Consider the following 19832-nt stretch of genomic DNA (forward strand, 5'->3'; position numbering starts at 1 on the left):
GAAGTGGAGACGGGTCCCATCCAAGGATGCTGGTCCTTGCATTTAAGTGACCGTAGACATAGGGGAGCCATGACCATGGGGTTGGGGGTGTGTGTGGGCAGTGCTGGGAGCATGGAGCGATCCCTGAAGTCCCACTGAGCTTCCAAGTAGACCCTATTTATAAGGAACTTTTTCCATCGTGTTCTGCACATACAGTTTCATAGAGTTGTACAATTGTAATTAGTCACTCAAATGACTGTGTCAGCATGGGCTATTTGTTCCACAATATAACCAAGAGGAGAGAAGGGGTTTGGCTGTGTTAGGAGAAAGGGACTTTCACTGTAGCCTGGAGTTTGTATTTCTTGTATTTATTTTGAGGACTTGATTATCGCAATATAAGAAATGTAGAATTTCCCTGAAAGCCTGTGGAGAGCGCCTTTAGAAATAATTGCAGGGTGAACACACTATGATCCCACATTGCTGTTCTTGTCCCCAGACTGCCTTGCCTGCTTCGAAAGGAAGAAAAGTCCTTTTCTTATCCTTTCCACTCTGCTTCTCCTCTGATAACAGAGTAAAGAACTGTCAGGCAGAAATCTGCCTCTGAACAAAACCACGACAACCGGTACAATCCTCAGTGAGACACAGATTTCCAAAGGCATTTGAATTCCCAGATGCACAGACAGGAGCCTGGTGTTGACAATGAAGAAAGACGGGTTAGCCTGCTTTGGCATTTACCAGAAACCCATACTGATTTCCTATTTTTAAACATCTAGAAAATACAGACTTCCTCCAGAGGAAGCTGAATGCCTGTTTCAGCACATCTTCTGGGAAAGCAGGGAGTCCTTTATGAGGCCTGGGAGCATGAAGCCTTTGTGGGCTTTACTTGCACTGTATGTCTAGGTTTAAGTAGTGACAGAGCAATTTAGACCATTAACCAGGCCTGGAGACAAGACGTGGCAGATCTAGTTTGAGCAGTTGTACCAGCCAGTTTAGGCAAGCACCCTGTGGTGCTTGGTTGCCTATATACAGTGCATGCCTTAGTGACAGCAGTGAGCACTGCAGGTGTCCTCTGGCAATCCTGGATACTATAGAAAGTACCTGAGTTCATTTTGCATAACAGAGTAGACCATGTGAGCGTAGCCATTTCCATACTTCCTTAGTCCTAATTATCTCCTTGTTAGTCCCAAGGAACTGATTTCACATTGGTCATCATGTAGATGAAGTCATTATCCTTCTGGGTAATACTTGGTGATCTGTATACCTCAGTTCCCTGGACATAACAGGGCTCTGTGTTTTGCCTGGGGTGGCCTCTAAATGCTTTCCTCAGCCATGGAAACTTTCCGTTAGGTTGGATGAGAACATGAATGTGAGTGTTGCAGACTTTGGGCTTTCTAAGAAGATCTACAGCGGAGACTACTACCGCCAGGGCTGTGCCTCCAAGCTGCCAGTGAAGTGGCTTGCTCTGGAAAGCCTGGCAGACAATCTGTACACAACACACAGCGATGTGGTGAGTTTTGCTCTGGTGCATTTGGGAATCACTCGTATTCCTGCTGAAGTGGAGGAATCCTTCTGTATTCATTGAAGGTGGGAAAAGGCCCTGGTGATGGGAAGGGGATTTTGCCTTGTGTTTGAGGGACAGTGCTACCTGTCTTGGGCGCTGTCAGAACTCAAGACTAAAAATACACGCAAGTGGTTTACGGCAGAAGTCATGAACCTTTTTCCTCTTGTTCTTTGGTCCTTCATTTTTCAGTGCTTATCCCCATGCTCTCATTCACCTTTCCCCATCTCATTTTCCTTTTCCTCTCTCTTTATGCAGTCTCTTCTTTCTTACTCTTATTCCTTTTCCTTTCTCTTCTGCATGACAATTTGAAGGTGACATTTGCAATGCCTTAACCCACACGCTCATGTGCAAGTGCGGCCAAGGTGCGCGCTATCCTGCAGAAGATATTGGTGGAACTTCATAGATTGTGACTATATCAGTGCTTAGACATTCCCCTATAGCTTCTCACCTGCGGAGTGAGGCTGAACCCATTCATCTGGAATTTTTGCTTCCTTTCCCTTTGTTTTATTTGGGGTTGTGTTGATTTGGTTTTGAGGTTTGGTTGGTTTTGGTTGTTAGTTCTGATACCTTCTCTCCTCTTCCTTGCTACCTTTTGGTCCAGTTTCACATTAGTTTTGTCCTTTAGGCCTATGGACTTTCCTTCCCAGTTATCCCTGTCACAGTGTCCCTGAAGAGCACACCAAGAGTACCTTGTAACTTGGCTGCTCTGTTGCCCGGTGATTTCTGCAACCACTGTGGACAGTGTTTAGTGACTGGTGATTGCTAGCTCAGCCAGTTCACCGTAGACACTGGACGGGCTTTTGCTTATGAAAAGAATCATTTTTTTCACCTAGCAAACCTTTTGGTTTAATTTAAATGAACAACTGTTGCAGTGTAGAGCACAAATGAACATGAGCCATAAGTGGTTTGTTCATTGTCCTGCTTATTGCCTAAACTGCTTTCATTTGTGCCCGTGCATTTCCAGCAACTCAGAATCCGGCTCAGTGAATTAAACTGATCTGTGAGCCCCAGACCAGATCTTCTTACAGCTGGGAACCACAAAACTGATAGCTTAAGAACCATGAGATGCTTGGGAGAGGTCTGCAGGTGGAAGACTGCAGTAACTCCCAAGTCTTCCTGTGCTCCACTGCAGGATAGGGCCAGGCAGAGCCTTCAGCTGTCTCCCGACATGATGTGTCATTTCTTTGTTTTCTAGCTAGAGATAGTCCTTGCATCACTGCTGCTCACATAACATTACCCCAGGCTGGGAGGGTTGGCACAGCCTGAGCACACTGAAACCTCAGCCCGGCGAGCCAGGGACAGTCTGTTCACTCGTTCTGTGTGCTGTTCCCTTGCAGTGGGCGTTCGGGGTGACCATGTGGGAGATCGTGACCCGAGGGCAAACCCCTTATGCTGGCATTGAGAATGCAGAAATCTACAACTACCTCATCAGTGGGAACAGGCTCAAGCAGCCGCCGGAGTGCCTGGAAGATGTGTGAGTACTTCCTTGCCTGCTGACATATGATTCCTTTGGCTCGCTGGAAGGAAACAGGGGCAGCTGGCTGGGATGCTGATCTGAATCCAGCCACTTTCCAGTACACAGAGGCATTCACTAGAAAGTCTCTGGGTTAGCTACCAGATATTCTCTGCTGGCAGAGCTCCCTGGAACCTGTGGTAGCTGCACCAGCAGCTAACTTGGCTCAAGGGTTCGAACAGTGTCAACATAAGCAGCTCTTGGCTTTGTGGGAACTGTATTTCCAGAAACTCGCTGCTCCCTACATTCTCAGGCCAGTATCTGAGAAAGGAGATGAGTTTCATAGCACACTCTGAAGGCTGAATAGAAGAGCAATCTAGCAAGACGACAAGGAAACTGGGTTGCAGAGGCAGTGGCCTCATAGACAACATGCGGCCACTCTTTCCTTCCTCTTCCCTCCCGCTCTGATATTAGGTGGATTATTTCATGCAGTTTCATTTCTCCTGCTTTCTCCTACTCTTGCCATTAAAGCTGTACACTTTTATCTTCTCAGCAGTTCATTTTAACTCCTCCTTACTTTTAAATGAAAACATCGTTACACCACTGCTTAAATACATTATGTACCTGCAGCTTGACTGCTGTAAGCAGCTTTGATTGCAAGTGGCGGAGCTTATGGCCATAGGATGTTATAGACGCCAAAAGTAGAGAAGAGATTAAAAAGTCTGACAGGCATTGAAGGAAAATCCATCAAAGGCCACTAAAAATGTACAGCCTTCATGTTGAGAGGCCCTTGAGCTACAGGTTATTGAGACCTGAGAGAATATACCAGAAAGATCTCACTGCAGTGTTCACGCTCAGGTTATGTGCTTTCTCCGAGTGTCTGATACTGGTCGCTGTCAGAGGCAGGGTACTGGGACAAATGGACTATTTGTCCTGATTTATTACAGCCAGTGGTTTTCTACCTTTTTTCAAATGAATTCCTGCTGTTTGCCAGGGAGGATAAAAGGGAATAGTGCCACAGAACAGCAAGTTTCCGTGTTATCTGGAGCATTCAGAGTTATTTCTACTGTTTGTGAGGGATGTAAATCAGGATTAAGATGACTGAACCATAGAAGCTTTCTGTAAAACTAGTGTGAGGTCAAAACCAATCTTGTAGAGCTGATAGCAAGCAAGGGACACGACAAGTAAAATAAAAGCCATCATGAAACGCTTTATTTCCCAGTAAAGGCCATATCAGATTTTTCCCGTTTACAAGTTTAACTGAGGTTCATTTGTGTGCGGTGTTTTTCAGTGCCAGCACTGTGCTTTGTTCCTGCTCCCTGCAGAACTGGCAACAATAACGCCACAGGAACGCAGCTGCCAGTCTTGTGGGTGATGCACAAAGAGGAGGAGGACAATGGCTCCGGCTGTGCTCCAGCCTAGTGGGCTCCAGAGGGAGGCCAGCCAGCTCAGGGGAGCAGAGCTACTCACCCCTTGCCCAGCACAGGCCATCAGAGCCAGCAACGTCCTGTGGAAAGACTTTATCAGGGCCCTGTTCCAGTAGGACAAGGGGTGATGGTTTTAATTAAAGAGGGGAGATGCAGACTGGGTGTGAAGATGACATTCTTTACAATGAGGGTGGTAAAATCCTGGCATGGGTTGCCCAGGGGAGTGGTGGATGCACCATCCTTGGATATGGTTCTGGGCAGCCTGAGCTAGTTGAAGATGTCCCTGCTCATTTCATGGGGGTTGGACTAGATGCTTTTTGTAGGTCCCTTCCAAACCATTCTATGGTTCTATAGTTCTGTCTCCTCACCCTGGCCCTCAGGCAACCAGAGCTGAGGTGATGGGTGTTTTGAGTGCAGGAGTAACGCTGCAGGACAGGACCTAAGGCTGGTAACATCACTGAACACATCTGCATCAGGGTGGTGCCTTTATAGTAGAAAGGCCATTTCAGCACCCCTCTTCCAGCAGTGAAGCTGTTGTCCGTTCCTCAACAGCCCTCCACTGTGCCTTTTTCCAGTCTCACTGTCAACCTGTTGGGAAGCAACACTGGCACCGGGAGCGCTGAGCTAACACAATGTGAAAAATAATACTCTGGAAATAGCTCGCACCTCCCACAGTTGGATCCCTGTTTTGTTTCTTCCTGTGTTTCATCTGCTCTTGAGCTACAGTTTGGAGGGGTGGATTCAGCCACAGCAGAGATTGTTCAGGATGGGGTTTTTGTGAATAAATTCAAAAGCTACTACCAAATGGTGTCACACTCATGGTGCTCTTCTAGCTCTCCAGAGACAGTGGAATGGGGTTTTATCAAGAAGCTCAGCATCCTTTGGCAGAGCTTTGGGGTTTTTTGGTACTGTCTAAATAATGATTTTGACCAAAATGAGAATGGGAAGGCACAAAGAATTACGTGCTGTCACCTACGCAAGGCCAAAGCAGATAGGGTTTGGGGAAAGTGTCTGTGTTTCTAAAGATGAACTGTGCAGCACCCCTGTTCAGAGGTGCAGGGGTGGCTGCTCTGCTTCTCACTGCTCTTGTCGCCTTCTATTTTGCAGCTACGATCTCATGTGCAGATGTTGGCATCCTGAGCCCAAGCTACGCCCCAGCTTTGGAGTGCTCCGGTCCCAGCTGGAAATGATTCGGGGGAGGATGTCCATACTCTCCTCCAGTCAAGATCCTCTCTATGTCAATATTGGGAAGGACAAAGAGGCGTCTGCAAGTGACCCTGCCCTGCATGCCTCCTTTGGGAACACGGACGGTGAAGAGACCATTGCTGGGGCAGCTGCTGCTGTCACAAGTGACTATCGCTACATCATGAGCCCCTTGTGCCTTGGAGATGATGCCGAGGGTGAAAGACACCCAGATGGGCAGGAAGGGGAGGACAAAAGCCTTCTGTATGCGCTGGAGACAGAGGGAGAGAAAAGTTGTTAGCCTGTACATAGCAGTGACACTGCCTCCCAGGGATGGGAAGTGGTGCTGTGTTACCTGGGGTTTTGTTGCCAAATCTGGAATGGCTTTGAACAGCAGTGGCCAGAGCTCTTAGGCAGCTTCTGTAGCTTTCACCCCCTGTGTGGGTTGCAGTGGCTGATGGCATGGAAGGACCGAAACCCCAACAGCACCTTGGATCTGGGGGAGGAGGGTGTTAGGGTTGCAGGTTGATTGCATCCCACTGGAAGGAGCTCAAAGCTAAGGTGGGCAGAGTGTGTGCTCTGCTCCTCACTGACTGCTGGATCAGAGCTGAGTACACCTTACGTTCAGTCCGTGCTCGCTCTTGTGTAGATGTTGTCTTCGATCCTGGCTGCGTGACTTCGGGACTGGTACCTCTGAAAACACTAATGGGTATTTACACTCATTCAGGACAAGAGGGCAGAATTCCCCTTGCGTTCACTCAGCAGTACTGCCAAGACCTGTACTGCCGAGACTTGTTGCCTACCTCAGTGGTTCTCAAACTGATCTGCGGATCTGCTTCTACCCCGTACTGAATTTGAACATTGGGTTTATTTCATGCAGTGACGGTTGCTGCTCCCTCAGTCTGGGGCTCTTTTAAGAGTTTCAGGCGCTTGGATGAGCGATGAAATTATAAAAAATGAAAATGCAGCATCCCTCTTCGCCCCACGTACCTCTTTTATGTCTTTCTTTTTCTTCTGTTTGATGCCAATTCAGGCCTGACCAGACTTGCAGCTGGCATTAAAATGGGAAGGGAAGGAAAGCAGCTGGCATGTGTGAGGGCAGAATCCAACTTCAAAGGGATGGAAAGGAAAGGCTGTAGAGAAGACTTAGCAGAATAGGGAAACAGTGCTAATTAATGCTAAGTGCTGCCCTCCAGGAGAGGAAGGAAACAGCTCAGATGATACAGAATGGCAGGATTGCTTCAGGTTAAGCCGGAGCAGGATTCAGCATTTGCTTTTAAATAGGGTTTGTTTAATCTCTATCAGTCCTATGACTTTTTCAAACCAAGTGCTGTAGCTGCTGCAGTAAAGCTGTGAAATCGGTGTTGGGAAGGTGTGTGAGAGGGAGGAAAGGGACCAGCGGGGAGATCTCTTTCTGAAGAGAGTCCTCATGATGAAAAAGCTTGAGAACCACTGGCCTTCCTGTTTAGGAGGTCTTCTGGCACGCTGTAAAAGTCACATCAGAACATAAACTAGTATCACTGCAGCCTTCCAGACAGGGCAAAATGAATGGTTTTGCTCTCCGCGTTTGGTTTTGTTTCCCAATCAGCATGTCTGACTCACTATAACTGCAAACGCTTGTGTGGTTTTTAATAATTTAATATTTTACTGTAAATCAGCATTTGTTTTGTGCAGTGGTTCCCAGCAAGGAAGCGCAGTTACATCTTATTCTACTTACCCGAAATATTTGCTAGATCTTCATTTCTTTTCTTTCCAGTGCGCGGAAAACTCAGCAGTATCACAAGACGTGGGATTCCACATTGCTCCTCCTCAGAAACAAATACCACAAATATCATCATTTGCTGAGCTAGCAAAGATGGGACCAATAAGTCTAACGAGACTGCAGACTTGGTATCAGAACACTCCACCCTTTGATGTCCAGTATTTGCTTACTGTAAAGTTTGGGGCTAACTACAAGATTCAGGTCCAGTTTCAGCCCTTAGTGAGAACACTTCCTAGGGAAGGGAAATTTCAGCTGGGGGCTTGGGCATGGGTCCTTTCTGTAGAGTTTCCTACTGACCAGCAATGTCCTACAGATGTCTCCAGAAGTTCAGTGCAGTTTCTAAGCTGGAGATACAAACTGCACCATCTTATGCCCCAGGCAGCACAGGGTTTTCTCTTCATTTAGGTGGAATGCTGTAAATGTGGGTGAGAAGATAACACCTAACAAAGGGTAACAGAAACCTGTGCGGTGCAGGTTAGGGTGAGGGCAGAAGGCTATGCTCCCTGCAGCTGCCTGGGAAGCACAGGTGTACATAGAGACTCTTAACTTTGGGAAGCATGTCTTTAGTTTTTATGCATTTTTTAATAATAAAACATGTACTGTGTCTGAGTCCCAGCCTCTTACCTGTGGCAGAGTTTGCAATGATGCTCACTCAATGGGTGGGAGCACAGTGAACCTGACAGCCCTAGCTGAAAACCATCACCAAGCACAATGAAGTTACTTCTTGGAGGCAGAGAACATGTTTGGCCTCTGCAGATGGCAGTTACTCTGCATTGCTCCAACCTTGAGACTGTGAAGGCTGAAATGTGATGGGTATGGACCAGTGGTTCCACAAAGAGGTGGGCTCTGTGGCCACCACTATATAGGGGCCTGGGGAGAAGTCCTTATTGGTATGTGCTCCACCATACCTGGGAATGCAAAGCCTCTGCATCAGTTCCTCCCTGAAGACTGGCCTGCACCCACCAAACCACTGGCAGTGCTCTCTGTGGAGGAGAGGTTTGGAGGCGGTGGGTAAAATTCAGCTGCTGAGTCAAATGTTCCAAGCACAACATAAAAGAGCCCCTGGATTCCCAGCTCTCAGAGAAGAAAAGGTGTACCTCACGCTTTTATTCTTCATCAGCAAACAGCACGTTGCACGCCCTCTGCCTGCCAGCTCACACAGAGAGGAAGAGTGATGGTAAACGGTACAAGCACTCACCCCCATCTGCAATGCAGGAAAAACGACTTCCGAAGCACGAAGCGGCTGGTTTAGTTAATATTTTAAGGTTCTATTGCCCAGTGATGTCCCTTGGATCCGTTTAGATGATGATTTAATCCTGTCACATGCACGCCTGGTCAGGTCAGGTACAAATTAGGCTGTGTTGTGCGTGGGAGAAGCAACACAAGAAGAAGAGCCAGTGAGAAAAGAGGTAGGGAAGGAGATTTTAGAATGGGGGCAGTTGGGATGAGCTGGGAAGACAGCAAGCAAGGGAGCTGGAAAGCAGAGATGAGGAGTTTTATATGTGAAATGCCAGAACAGAGGAGGCATTGCCCCAGCTGGGACCTGGCAAGAGTCTGAGGTGGGGCCTGGCTTTGTGGTTTGGTGAAGCATACAGCCCTGGTGCTCTGCAGTGTGTTGCTCTTGAATTGTGCAGAGGCTGTACACAGCTGCCCTGGCTCTGTGACCCTTTAGCCCAACCATTCTGACTTAGGCACCGCCTGGCACACTGGTTTCCCAGCTAAACCAAATGTTTCCCCCTCAACCACCCTTCTTTTCCCTGCCTCAGTACAACAGTGCAGTCCCTCCCATCCTCCTAGGCAGATGAGCTTTAAGACCCCTTCTAACCCAAACCATCCTATGGTTCTAACACTGGCTCAAGCTACTCAGGGCACTTACCAGCTAGGTTGTGAGGCAGCATGACCCCACAGTGGCTAGCATGGGCAGAGCAGGAGCTCACAGCATCATCTGTGTTGTGCAGGGGTAGTTAATGCATAAGGAGAGATGCTCCCATCAGCTCCAGTGCCATGGCTGACAGACAGGCCCTAGACCATGGGCTGCACTGGCAGCTCTGCCTGCAGATACAGGGATGCTCTGGTCTGATCCGATACCTGCACACTGTGGGGAATAGCGTACTCAGGGCTGACAGCTCAGCAGGTGCTTGTAGTGAGTGAATATACCTCGGAGCTAATGTACAGCTACCATGGGACCTGCCTCATTCCTTCCTGACCTGTGCTGGGAGAGGAGTCTTATAGTCTTGCTGTAGTAAAAACACCCCCTGAAGCCAAATGCAATTAATTTTGAGTAGAAGCTTGAGCCTGGCTGACTGGAGAAAGGAACAATATTTGCACATAGGTATTTTCCTGATTTACATTCATCTTGCTGACAGTATTCATTCTCCCCTGCTGTTCAACAGCCACCAACTTCGGCAAATTCTCATCTTTTCTATGAGGGATTTCTGTCAAGGGCCCTCATACGTAGTCCTAATTTTATACTGATTTGCTGTTTAACTCCTGATATGCTCCCTTAAAATAGCAAGTTCTACAAACACTAGGAGCAAAGGAAGCCTCGTGTCCTATGGATTTGCATCCCACAGGGGATTGAATGCCCCAGCTGAGCTTGCCCCTAGATGAGGTACTTACAAGAGCGTTTCCCTTGGTGGAGTCTCTGATGTCTAATACAAAGTCACTGAACTTCCGTCTGTGGTGAAGGTACCGATGTGGCACTAAGGGGGTCTGCCACACACAGCCTGTTTTCAGGAAACCTGTAGGAAATTCATCATCCTTCAGTTCTCAATCTTCCCACCACATCTGGCTGAAATGACGCAGTGGATTCAAAAGCTATTAGGGCCAACACATGTAGCTGGTGATCAGAAAGCTTTGTTACCATGGGAAACCGAGCTAAAAATCAATTACTTAGTCCAAGAGCAGAAAAGACCAATGGACATGGGTTTTGATTGCATTTGCTCTGTCATATAAAATGAACTCTGCATCAGAATGAATCAGACCTCAATCACTGCACTGAGGACTAGCGACCAAACGAAGATGATTGACTCCTTACTTAGTAATTACTTCATAGATTCTCCAGCTTGAAGCATGCAAAGCCAAGTCATTCCCAAGTGTGGCTGGGCTGGGGAAATGGAACACCTTTTGGTCACGTTTGACAATAGCATCTAAATTAGGAGGCAGGTTTTTCAGCAGCACGGTTGATGGCTGCCACTGAGCCCAGCTCTCAAGGTGGGTGCTCCCATGAGCCACCAGCCACAGCTTGGAAAGCATCTAAACAGCTTTGCTTTCCACCAGTCTCTTTTCACTGGCTTAAAATAGAGCAGAAAGAAACGTCTGACATCTAGAAATAGATGGTGCTTGTTGATTTAAGTTTTGTTAAGTTCAGTAGGGATTTTATGTCATGGCACTTGTTTCTAGAAGAGTCTTTGTAGCAGCTGGCTCTTTTCAGCATGTGGTGTGAGGACGCAGGAATTTGTGAAGAGGAAAGAGATCTAATAGGGAATATAAGGTATTTCACTATATGCTGATATATACAGTGCCAGTAAATGCGGCAAAAAGTGGGAGCTGAAAGAAAATGAGGTGGGGCATTGGAGAGAAGCGTGCTCTGTGCACCAGAACAGCAGCAACTTCAAAAGGTGGCTGCTTTCTTAGTTAATACGCAAGACAAGGACCCTGGCTGCTGTCTTTATCCGAGCTGCACGGGAGACTGCTGCTGGCTTTTTACTTCTGCTCCACCAATGAATGTCTCTGCAACAGCCACCTTTGTGCGATGTGCGCGTTAACCAGAGCAGAGCCCTCTGGTCACACACTGCTGCCTCTCCTTGTTTCTTCTTATTAAATTGCCTTAAAAGAAGCTAAAAGAAAACAAGGTTTGCATTGCTAGACGATGTGCAGCAGCATGCCTGCACTAATATCAGGTAAGGTTCAGACCTAATTAATACATTTTCTGGTATTATTTGTCTACATTATCCCTCCTCTTGCACAAAGATACACAAGGAGAAACAGGAGCAGAAATATTTTGCAGGCATACAAGAAGGGACTGAGCTTTAATAGCCTTTTGGTGCCTGTGAACCTTGTACCCAAGCTGCAGGGTGTTACGGCAAAGGAAGATGCACCTTGGGGGCTATGCAGGGGACCCAAACTGCACCCTGGAATGAAGCAGGCTCTTTGCTATTGCCAGAACCCCTGGTTGCAATAAACCCCTGTGTCAAACCCTGACCTCAAGGCTTGGCATTTACTCAGCAGGCAGCTGGGGCTACTCAAGACCTATCTCCCCACTATTTGTTTGCTCCCCTCTGCTGGAATCAGGGATCCCAGCATCTGGGTCTGGCGCTGCTGAGGGTAGGGAAGGCAGCAAGAGATGCACAGAAAGGATGCAGCAGGGGCACGTGTTCCTACCAGCACTGCTGTGGGGGTGGAAATCTCCGGCAGAGCCAACAGCCGGTGACTTCTCACACTCCTCCTCTCCCCGTCTGATTCATTCCAGCTTTGTCTGCCAACACTCCCGGCTGCGCAGTGCACTCGGATGGAAGCCGATGCGCTGGGCTGCACCTGAGGCAACGGCTGGGCTCGCTGCACAGAACAGCTCCCATGTTTTCCACCTATTGATGAAATCTTGCTGGGTCACCACTGAAATTGCTCAGGGACAATTTTTTTCTGCCAGTATCAGCAGGCAAGGATCCAAATGAGAGGAGCAGAGCCTATTTATAGCAGAAAATAACATGGCTCAGTGTTTCTCCTTTCTTACCTCTTAATATACTCCAGGAAATGTTGCTGGTCTGCTGAGCTCTCTCAAGCTGTTGGTGGGGGGCTGTGGTTCTGTAACTGAAGATCACTGTTGGCCCACAGGGACCTTATTTATTATAGAATGATAGAGTGGTTTGGGTTGGAAAGGACCTTAAAGCTCATCCAGTTCCAACACCCCTGCCATGGGCAGAGACACCTTCCACTAGACCAGGCTGTTCAAAGCCCCATCCAACCTGGCCTTGAACACTGTGAGGATTTGGGGATTCATGCTCTTGTATCTGACCATCGTCGTCTCGGTGGAGCAGAACTTATCCCAAAAGCCTCCTGCACCACAGGCCTGAATCACCCACTGCTGATACTGGTGTAAATCAGTGAGAATGGCACCGAGATCATCGGAGGTTATTTCCTGGCATGAAAATAACACAACTGAGAGAAGCAGCACACAGTGTGTAACCTGGAAACGCACGCAGCCTGCCTTTACACCATGCTCTGCCATCTCCCGGGTGAAGATGATTTGCTGGGTTGACGTTGGTTTTTCTCCTCATGCCTGTTCAGCTGCCAAAGTGTTATTTAGCACTGCTGAGCCCTGATGCTGATCCCACAGCAGGAGCAATGCACAGCAGTTCACGGAAGTCCATGGGATGATGCCGTCACAAGGCTGGCAAGGGTTCAACATCGTGCTTTACAGCTTGCCTGTTTCTAGGCTAATTTCTATTGGCATCAGAAATCTGTGAACGTAGAAAATCTGCACTTGCCTTTGTTCCAGGAAGGTTCTAATGACAAAAAATTAATGGATTTGTTTTCTCAGTAAACACCTTACAAATGGTCTGGGCAACAGGGGTGTCACTAACAGTGAATGTGGCAAATAAAGATGTTCTTAGCTCAACATCAGTGTGGATGGGGGTAACACCTGAGAGAAGACAGGGCTTTCTGTGGTCATGCATTAGCAGGGTGAGGTGTATCTCTGCCTCCCCAACAACATTCTACTGCAAGTAGAAGCAAGGCACTGCCTTGTTTTCACCACACCTTTCCCTCGGTGCAGATGAACCCACAGACAATGGTGACTGTTCAGTTTCTTCTCACTTGAGCTTTTTCTTGCACCTCACACTACAGCTTCATGTCTTCTTGCAGCAGTGCAAGGCAGGATGGGGAGGCTTTAGGGCAAGGCTATCTTTTAGTGCAATTTTTAATATCTAGGGTCTCCCAAAGCTGCTTTGAATGAGGATATTGCAGCATGAGAACTACTGGCTTCACACATCTCGGGAATCATCAGCACTTCCAGATTACAAGGAAATAATTTTAATAGCTGGCCAGTGGTTTTGGCACTTGCAGGAAGGTCAGCCAGGAGCACTGGAATCAGGGGGCTCAAAACCACAGCTGCTTTTGCACCGCTGCCAACAGATGCATGCAAGGGGTTTGGCAGCTGATGCTTTCTGCTCTGTCTCCAGAGCAGCACCCCTCATCTGTATCAAGAGCAATCAGCGCTTGAGTCCCCCACAGTGTCCCCTGCAACAGGATCTGAGTGTACGGAGGACAGTGTCCTCTTGCGGGGGGATCTGTGTGTATGGAGCACTGAGAAACTCCAGTGCTGGAGCCATCAGTGGCCATGCACAATGCCTGCCACTGGCCCTTGTGAAACCAGGGCTGGGGATCCAGCCTTGAGCTCCTCCTGGCTGTGCAATGTCTTCCACAGGATGTTTCAGGAAAGATTTATCCCCCTCCCCTGCCCTCATTTATTAAAAGGCCTCAAATTTATGCTGTTGCGATAACAGTCTGCCTTCAGGGAGCTGCGCCTGCATCCTCCTTCCTTGCCGCTTTGATGGGAGGAAGATTTAAGTCCTTGCCTTTGGAGTTGCTCATTACAGTAAGGAAGAGCAGCACAAAGCCAGGTGCCTGGGGATGGTGGGTTTTAGTCATTCAAGCAGGGAAGGGTTTGTTAGGCTGCTGTTCAAAACAAGAGAAGGAAAAAGACCGGGCTAATTGACAAGGCTTATCACAGCAGAAGAGCCAAGCCTTCACTGAAAAAAGCAGCTGGGAGACACAGTAAGGCTGGAAAAGCAGCACAGGGATGGCTGTTTGCTGTTCCCTCGGGGAGTGATGATCTTGAGGCAAGATCGTCCACCCAAAGGCAGTTGTGCCTGTTAGGAACTGGCCCACAGCAAGAAAGCCAAGTGCAAGTGTGTCACCACAGATGCATTCCTGGGAGGTTTCTGCCTTAAGTAAACACAGTGCCAGGAGTGCACTGGAGAGAGAGGAGCTGGAGCTGGCAGCTCCCCTTGTCTGGGTGCTGCAGTGCATTTCCTCTCTGTAGAAAGACAGAAGGTCTGAAGTGCAGCCCTGTTTGTGGCCTGCCTTCTTCGATCTGGGGAGGGCAACAGTTTGGAAACTGAGAGGTTGCAATTGTCCCTGTCCCTGTGGAGAAAAGCTGGGACAGAAAACCCTGTGGAGGACTTGGCCAACTTGCACTCTTCTCTAAGACAGAAGCAGGAGACCAGGCTCTCACGTGTGTCCAGAGACAGAGAGATGTCTTCACCAACCACTGACCAGGAAGATATAAGAAGGAAGGCTACTAGAGGAGCCAGGCTGAAGACCTCAAGTGAGCTCTTGGTTGGCTGTATTACATCTGTGAAACAGAACCAACAATAAAGCTAGGGCAGGCCTTCCACTTCTGCTGTTTTTCTTTGCAGAATTATTCAAGTATATCTGGCCAGGCCTTCCTCCTAACCTCACCCCTCCAATCCCAGTGGCTGATTCCTGGCCTCAGGCTTTGCAAAGAAGAACCTTTCTTGCTGTGCAATTCCACTGCTTCCTTTGCAGCCCTGGTGACATTAAGTATAAAAGTCTAAAAGGTATAAAAGGAAGGTTCAGGCTTAAGTCATGACAATGATGCACAACAGCAGCGGCTCCAAGTGTAACCAAGACAACTGATCCTTTTTAAAACTTTGCCCAATAAAAACAGCGTTAGGGAACTCTTAGAAAGCCACCCTTCCTATGCATTCAGATAAGAAGGTCCTTATTTGGGATGTAAAATTGACACTAGAAAGCTAGTAAATGCCAGCTTCACAATTATCACAATGGTATTCTTTATCTGGCTCCCATGTGCGTAATAGTGATTTCATGAAAAGTTCACACATTATTTTCTTCATATGACCCTGACTCATTCAGCGCTCAGGAAGTTGAATCCTTATTTCTGACATTTTGCAGACTTTCAGTGATTGATTTAAAGCATTTCAATAACATACTTCAAACACAAGCGTGGTGGTGGTTGTTGTTAAATGCAATTATTGTTGTTTAAATGTAATTATTTTTACATTGTGACTAATTATAAATGGATATACATAATGGAAGAACAAAATTGATTTATCCGGGTTTGAGTTCTGCAGGCATCAGGAATAAACACACCAGGTAATGAGTTTGGCAATAAAATGCCAGCCTTAGGCACAGACCAGATTTAGCGCCGCCCTTTCTCTTTGTATCACACTTCCTTCCTCCCACCACCTCAGCCCACACAAAACCTGTATGGTTTCTTCCTCAAAAAGGATGTGCCTGTGTCTGCTCAGTTTTCTAAAGCATATGCCTTTATTTCCTAAACATCTTCCACAGTGGGAACTCTCCTAATGGATCGTCAGGCCCACTTTATCACTCTTGCTGTGATGGGTGGGAATGGAAGAACTGAAAAGGTTGGGTTTTGATTTAGGGAGCAGGGGAGGAGGCCCACGGTGAACAGTCCCTGAACAGAAGAGGAGGGAGACGTGGGACAGGGAGTGGGAGCCTCTGAGTGAACTGGTGGTGTGGAAGAGCAGTGTGCTCCCTCAGCAAACACAGCCCTGGAAGAACAGGTAGCGCTTTTCCCCCATTTTCCCCCTTTAAAGGATTTATTATTAAAGGAAAGGAGTGGGAGAAGAGGAATATTCTTTTCCTTACTTATTGAAGCTCTCTGAATCTCTAATGAACTCTAGCTTCACAATACTTAGCTTTTAAAAAACCCAAACTGATTAGCCAGAAGATTGTTCATCGTGAAGAAAAAAACCAGAAGGAATAAGCAGGAAAGAATTCTTCTGCAAAACCTCAACACATAATTCGGGCACCTCTGCTTCAAATTACAGGTGCATCTTCAAATTAAGGCTTTCAAATCTGACTGGCATAGAAGCTTCTTCAGCAGAGCAGTTGTGAGAGCTGCCTCTCTCAGATAAAGGATGGATTTTGCACTTGGAGACCAAAACAACACTTTTTTTTTAGCTGTATCACATGGTTGGCTCATTTCCATGATATTCACACAAACACCATCAGCTTTCCTTCAAAACTGCTCCAGTTAAAATGTCATTTGCACCCAGAGAAATAAATATCAATGACCTCCTTCCCCTGCATGTGTTATTTTCCATTTGTCCAGAGCCCAAGCATCTTCGATTGTCTTTGAGTTATTTCTTCATTCTTTCCTGGGGTTGCAACATGATTACATTTGATGGCAAATGGCAGATTTCATTTGCGTGATGTTTCCTCTGCTTGGCTTGTTAGCTAAAGCACACCTCGTGGCTGTAAATCGGGCACCAAATCCTTTACGGAGGCAGGAATTTCAAAGGAGTAGTCTATCCTTCGATCTGCTCATGGACTCCAGACAGACAGAACCCAAACCCAAACCCACCAGTGCTCACTCTGCTAGGTGAGACCCAAACGCTCCCAAACATTGGCTGCAAGACTGCAAATGCCCACCAAAGGTTTAGTTTATGCACTGCTTAGGGTGCTTGTAACCTTCAACGTTTGCATATGGATTCCTCAAAAATTCCTCTAATAGGTGAGGGAAGATATTTTTGAGCCTCTCAGTGACCTGGGAACCAAGCACTCAATTCAATATCAGTTCCAAAGGAAGTTCGACTTTGTAGAAGATAAATCTATGCCCAATTAGATGTTTCCCTTTTCACATCCCTCACAGACTCCTCGGCCATGTCGTCACAAATTCTCAGTAACATTTCCATGCCTGGGGAATCCCGATGGCTGCCACGACTGAGCGTCTTTCGAGGCCAAGACCTTCACTGCAGAAATTCTAGCCCAGGGCTACGTTGTGGTGCTATTTACCATCACCTCCTGTTTAAGTTTTTAATTAGCTCCCAGCACATGTGATCTGCCTATGGCCAAGTCAACCTGGAATTAGTTTTCAAGACTAGAGTCCTCACCTTGTTCTTTGTTGCAGTTACTGCACTCTGTTTGTTACAATTGAAGACAAGTACATCCAGCCTCAGGTGTCTGCCTTTGCCTGTGCTGCCTACAGCTCAGGGGGTTTTGTTCTCACAGAATCATAGACAGGTTTGGGTTGGAAGGGACCTTAAAGCTCATCCAGTTCCAGCCCCCTGACACGCGCAGGGACACCTTCCACTAGAGCACATTGCTCCAAGCCCCATCCAGCCTGGCCTTGAACACTGCAGGGATGGGGCAGCCACAGCTCCTCTGGGTAACATCTGCGTGTTTTTTAATTCAGCATTTGCTCCATTATATTATTCTGTACCCAATACAGACTTTCTGGAGGGTGATCTCCAAAATCACCTGGTGTGTCAGCTGAACAGGGCAGTCGTATTTAGAGGCGCTATTGAGTATGTCCCTATGCAGAAGAGCTGTAGAGCCTTTTCTTAACTCTTTCCACTCGTGAGTAACACGGGCAGCTCCCCGCTAACCCGGTGCAGCTCTGCCCGGGCTCAGCACACGCACCTGCCCTGGCAGCTCTGTGGGGACAGAGGTTTTGCACGGAAACGTTTATGATCCACGTTAACCGCACGGCGGGCGCTCACCGGAGCTCCAACACCCACCCGAACGTCGCACCGCAGCGCGGATGAGGCCGTCTACAGGCCCCGCTGGGCGGAGCGGGGAGGGACGGGCGAGGCAGCGCGGCCGAACGAAGGCATCGCGGACAGCAGCCGGGGTGCGCCCGGCGCGGGGGGCCCCGAAGAAGCCGGCGCCAGGCCGGGCGGCGGCGAGCAGCGGCTCCGCGCGCCCTGAAGGCGGCACCGGAGCGGCGGGATGAGGGCGCCCACGGGAGGCGGCGGCGGGGATCGCGCTGCCGAGTGCCCGGCGGCAGCGGGACCGGCCCCGGCGCGCGGCGTCCCCTCAGCGCCACCGCGGCGGGCTCGACCCCGCGCCCGCCACCGGCGCCCGTGCGGCCCACGCGCGAGCGGCGTGTTCGCCTCGCGCAGGGGCGGGGGAGGGGCAGGAAGGGCGCGGCGCGGCGGAGGGCGGGGAGCGGAAGCGCGTCTGCGGGCGCGGCGCTGGCGGGCGTCGTGAGGCAGCGGGACCGGGACCGGGACCGGGACCGGGAGCGGCGCGGGCTGCGCCGCCGGCACCTCCACAGCGAGCGCCGCCCGCTCTGCCCCGCTCCCACTGCCCGCCTGGGAGGGGCGGCGGGCAAGGGAGCGGCGCACGTGATGGGGCGCAGCAGCCAATGAGGACGGCAGGAGGTGGCGCGTGGCAGGCGAAGGCCGCAGGAGCGGGGCGCGGGGGCCCGGGCGGTGCGCGGCGGCGGCGGCGGCAGGCAGGTAGGAGCCGGTGCCCCCCCGGGGCGCTGCCCGCCGGTCCCGTGTGCCCCCCCCCCCTCCCCTGTCCGTTCCCCTTCGTTTTCCCCCCTCCCCCGCCGCCGTCTTGAAGTTTTATTCGAGGAGGTGGTGTAAGGCGTGCGCGTCACGTGAGCGCGGCGGCCCAATCACATGGGCGCGCTCCCTTCCCTTGCAGGGCCGCGCTTGAGGCGAAGGGGGAGCGGGGCGGCCGGGCGCGGAGCTTCGGGACGGGCTGTCCTCCGCCCGGCTTGACCCCGCGCCGCTCCCTGCGGGGCCGCGGGCCGACGGGCTGGGCGGTGCCGGCCGTCACTTGACGGGGGTCGCGTTAACAGGACCGAGCCGCCCCGCCCCGCCCGGGAAGGGTCGGGTGAGGCCCGGCCTCCAGCAGCGGCTGCTCCCGGAGCGGGGGGGAGAGGGGAAGGAGAGGCGTGGCCGGCGCCACCCGTGAGATGGGGCTGGGCTGCCCGGGGCCCTGCCCCGCTGCCCACCCGGCGCCGCAGGAGGGTGGCTTGGGGCGGGCGGGGCGGAGCGAAACGTCCCGGCGGAGCGGCCGTTGGCCCGCGCGTGCGCTCCGGCACGTCGCGTGCGGCGGCCGTTGGGGCGGGGGTTGGTGCTCCCCCCGTGTCCTCCCTCCCTCCCTCCCTCCCTCCCCTCACGGCCCGGTCTCGCTGCCGAGCGCTGCCCGTGCTCCCCCGCCCCGGCGCTCGCCGTTATTCTGGTGTCTTCCCGCTTTCCCCCCGGCAAAGGCCGGGCGCCGCCGGGCCGAGGGCGCGCCAGCGTGGCGCAGGAGGCGGCCTCGTGTGGCGGGGCTGAGCGCTCGGCCCCCCGCGGCTGTCGCTGCCGCCGAGGGGAGCCGAGCAGATCAGTGCCCGGCGGTGCAGTGGCTGTTGGTGGTCTTAGGTAGCGCGCTAGTTGGTAAGCAGTTTAAAAGGGGGTTGAAAATGGTAAAAGGAGCTCGTTCTGCACTTGGTAGGCATGAGGGTTTAGCAGTTATTTTGTCAGCCTGGTTAGATGAGTGGTTTCCAGTAACGTGGTTTGAGTTTCGTGCCTAGCTTCTTAAGGTGTCAGAGCCTATGCAGTCACACTGACTTACTTCTAATGTAGAATCCCAGACTGGTTTGGGTTGGAAGGGACCTTAAAGCTCATCCAGTTCCACCCCCCTGCCACGGGCAGGGACACCTTCCACTAGATCAGGTTG

General features: G+C 50.2%; 2 protein-coding genes across 4 annotated transcripts in view; both read left to right on the forward strand.

Annotated features, from left to right (window-relative positions):
• Positions 1 to 7973, forward strand: part of TYRO3 (TYRO3 protein tyrosine kinase) — a 41908-nt gene extending 33935 nt beyond the window's left edge. For 2 of the 3 annotated variants that reach the window (XM_065684374.1, XM_065684375.1), the window contains 3 exons: positions 1327 to 1486; positions 2878 to 3014; positions 5528 to 7973. In XM_065684374.1, coding sequence (XP_065540446.1) covers positions 1327 to 1486; positions 2878 to 3014; positions 5528 to 5903 — 673 coding nt within the window. In that variant the 3' untranslated portion in view covers positions 5904 to 7973. The other variant, XM_065684376.1, reaches the window with a different exon arrangement.
• Positions 7974 to 18352: 10379 nt separating this feature from the next.
• The window catches only part of MGA (MAX dimerization protein MGA), a 63221-nt gene continuing 61741 nt past the window's right edge, over positions 18353 to 19832 (forward strand). The window contains exon 1 of the mRNA XM_065686868.1: positions 18353 to 18616. The gene's annotated coding sequence lies outside the window, so the exon portion shown is untranslated. The remainder of the gene's footprint in view (positions 18617 to 19832) is intronic.

This window comes from Lathamus discolor, chromosome 6 (genome assembly GCF_037157495.1).
Source record: "Lathamus discolor isolate bLatDis1 chromosome 6, bLatDis1.hap1, whole genome shotgun sequence".
Classification (NCBI taxonomy): domain Eukaryota; kingdom Metazoa; phylum Chordata; class Aves; order Psittaciformes; family Psittacidae; genus Lathamus; species Lathamus discolor.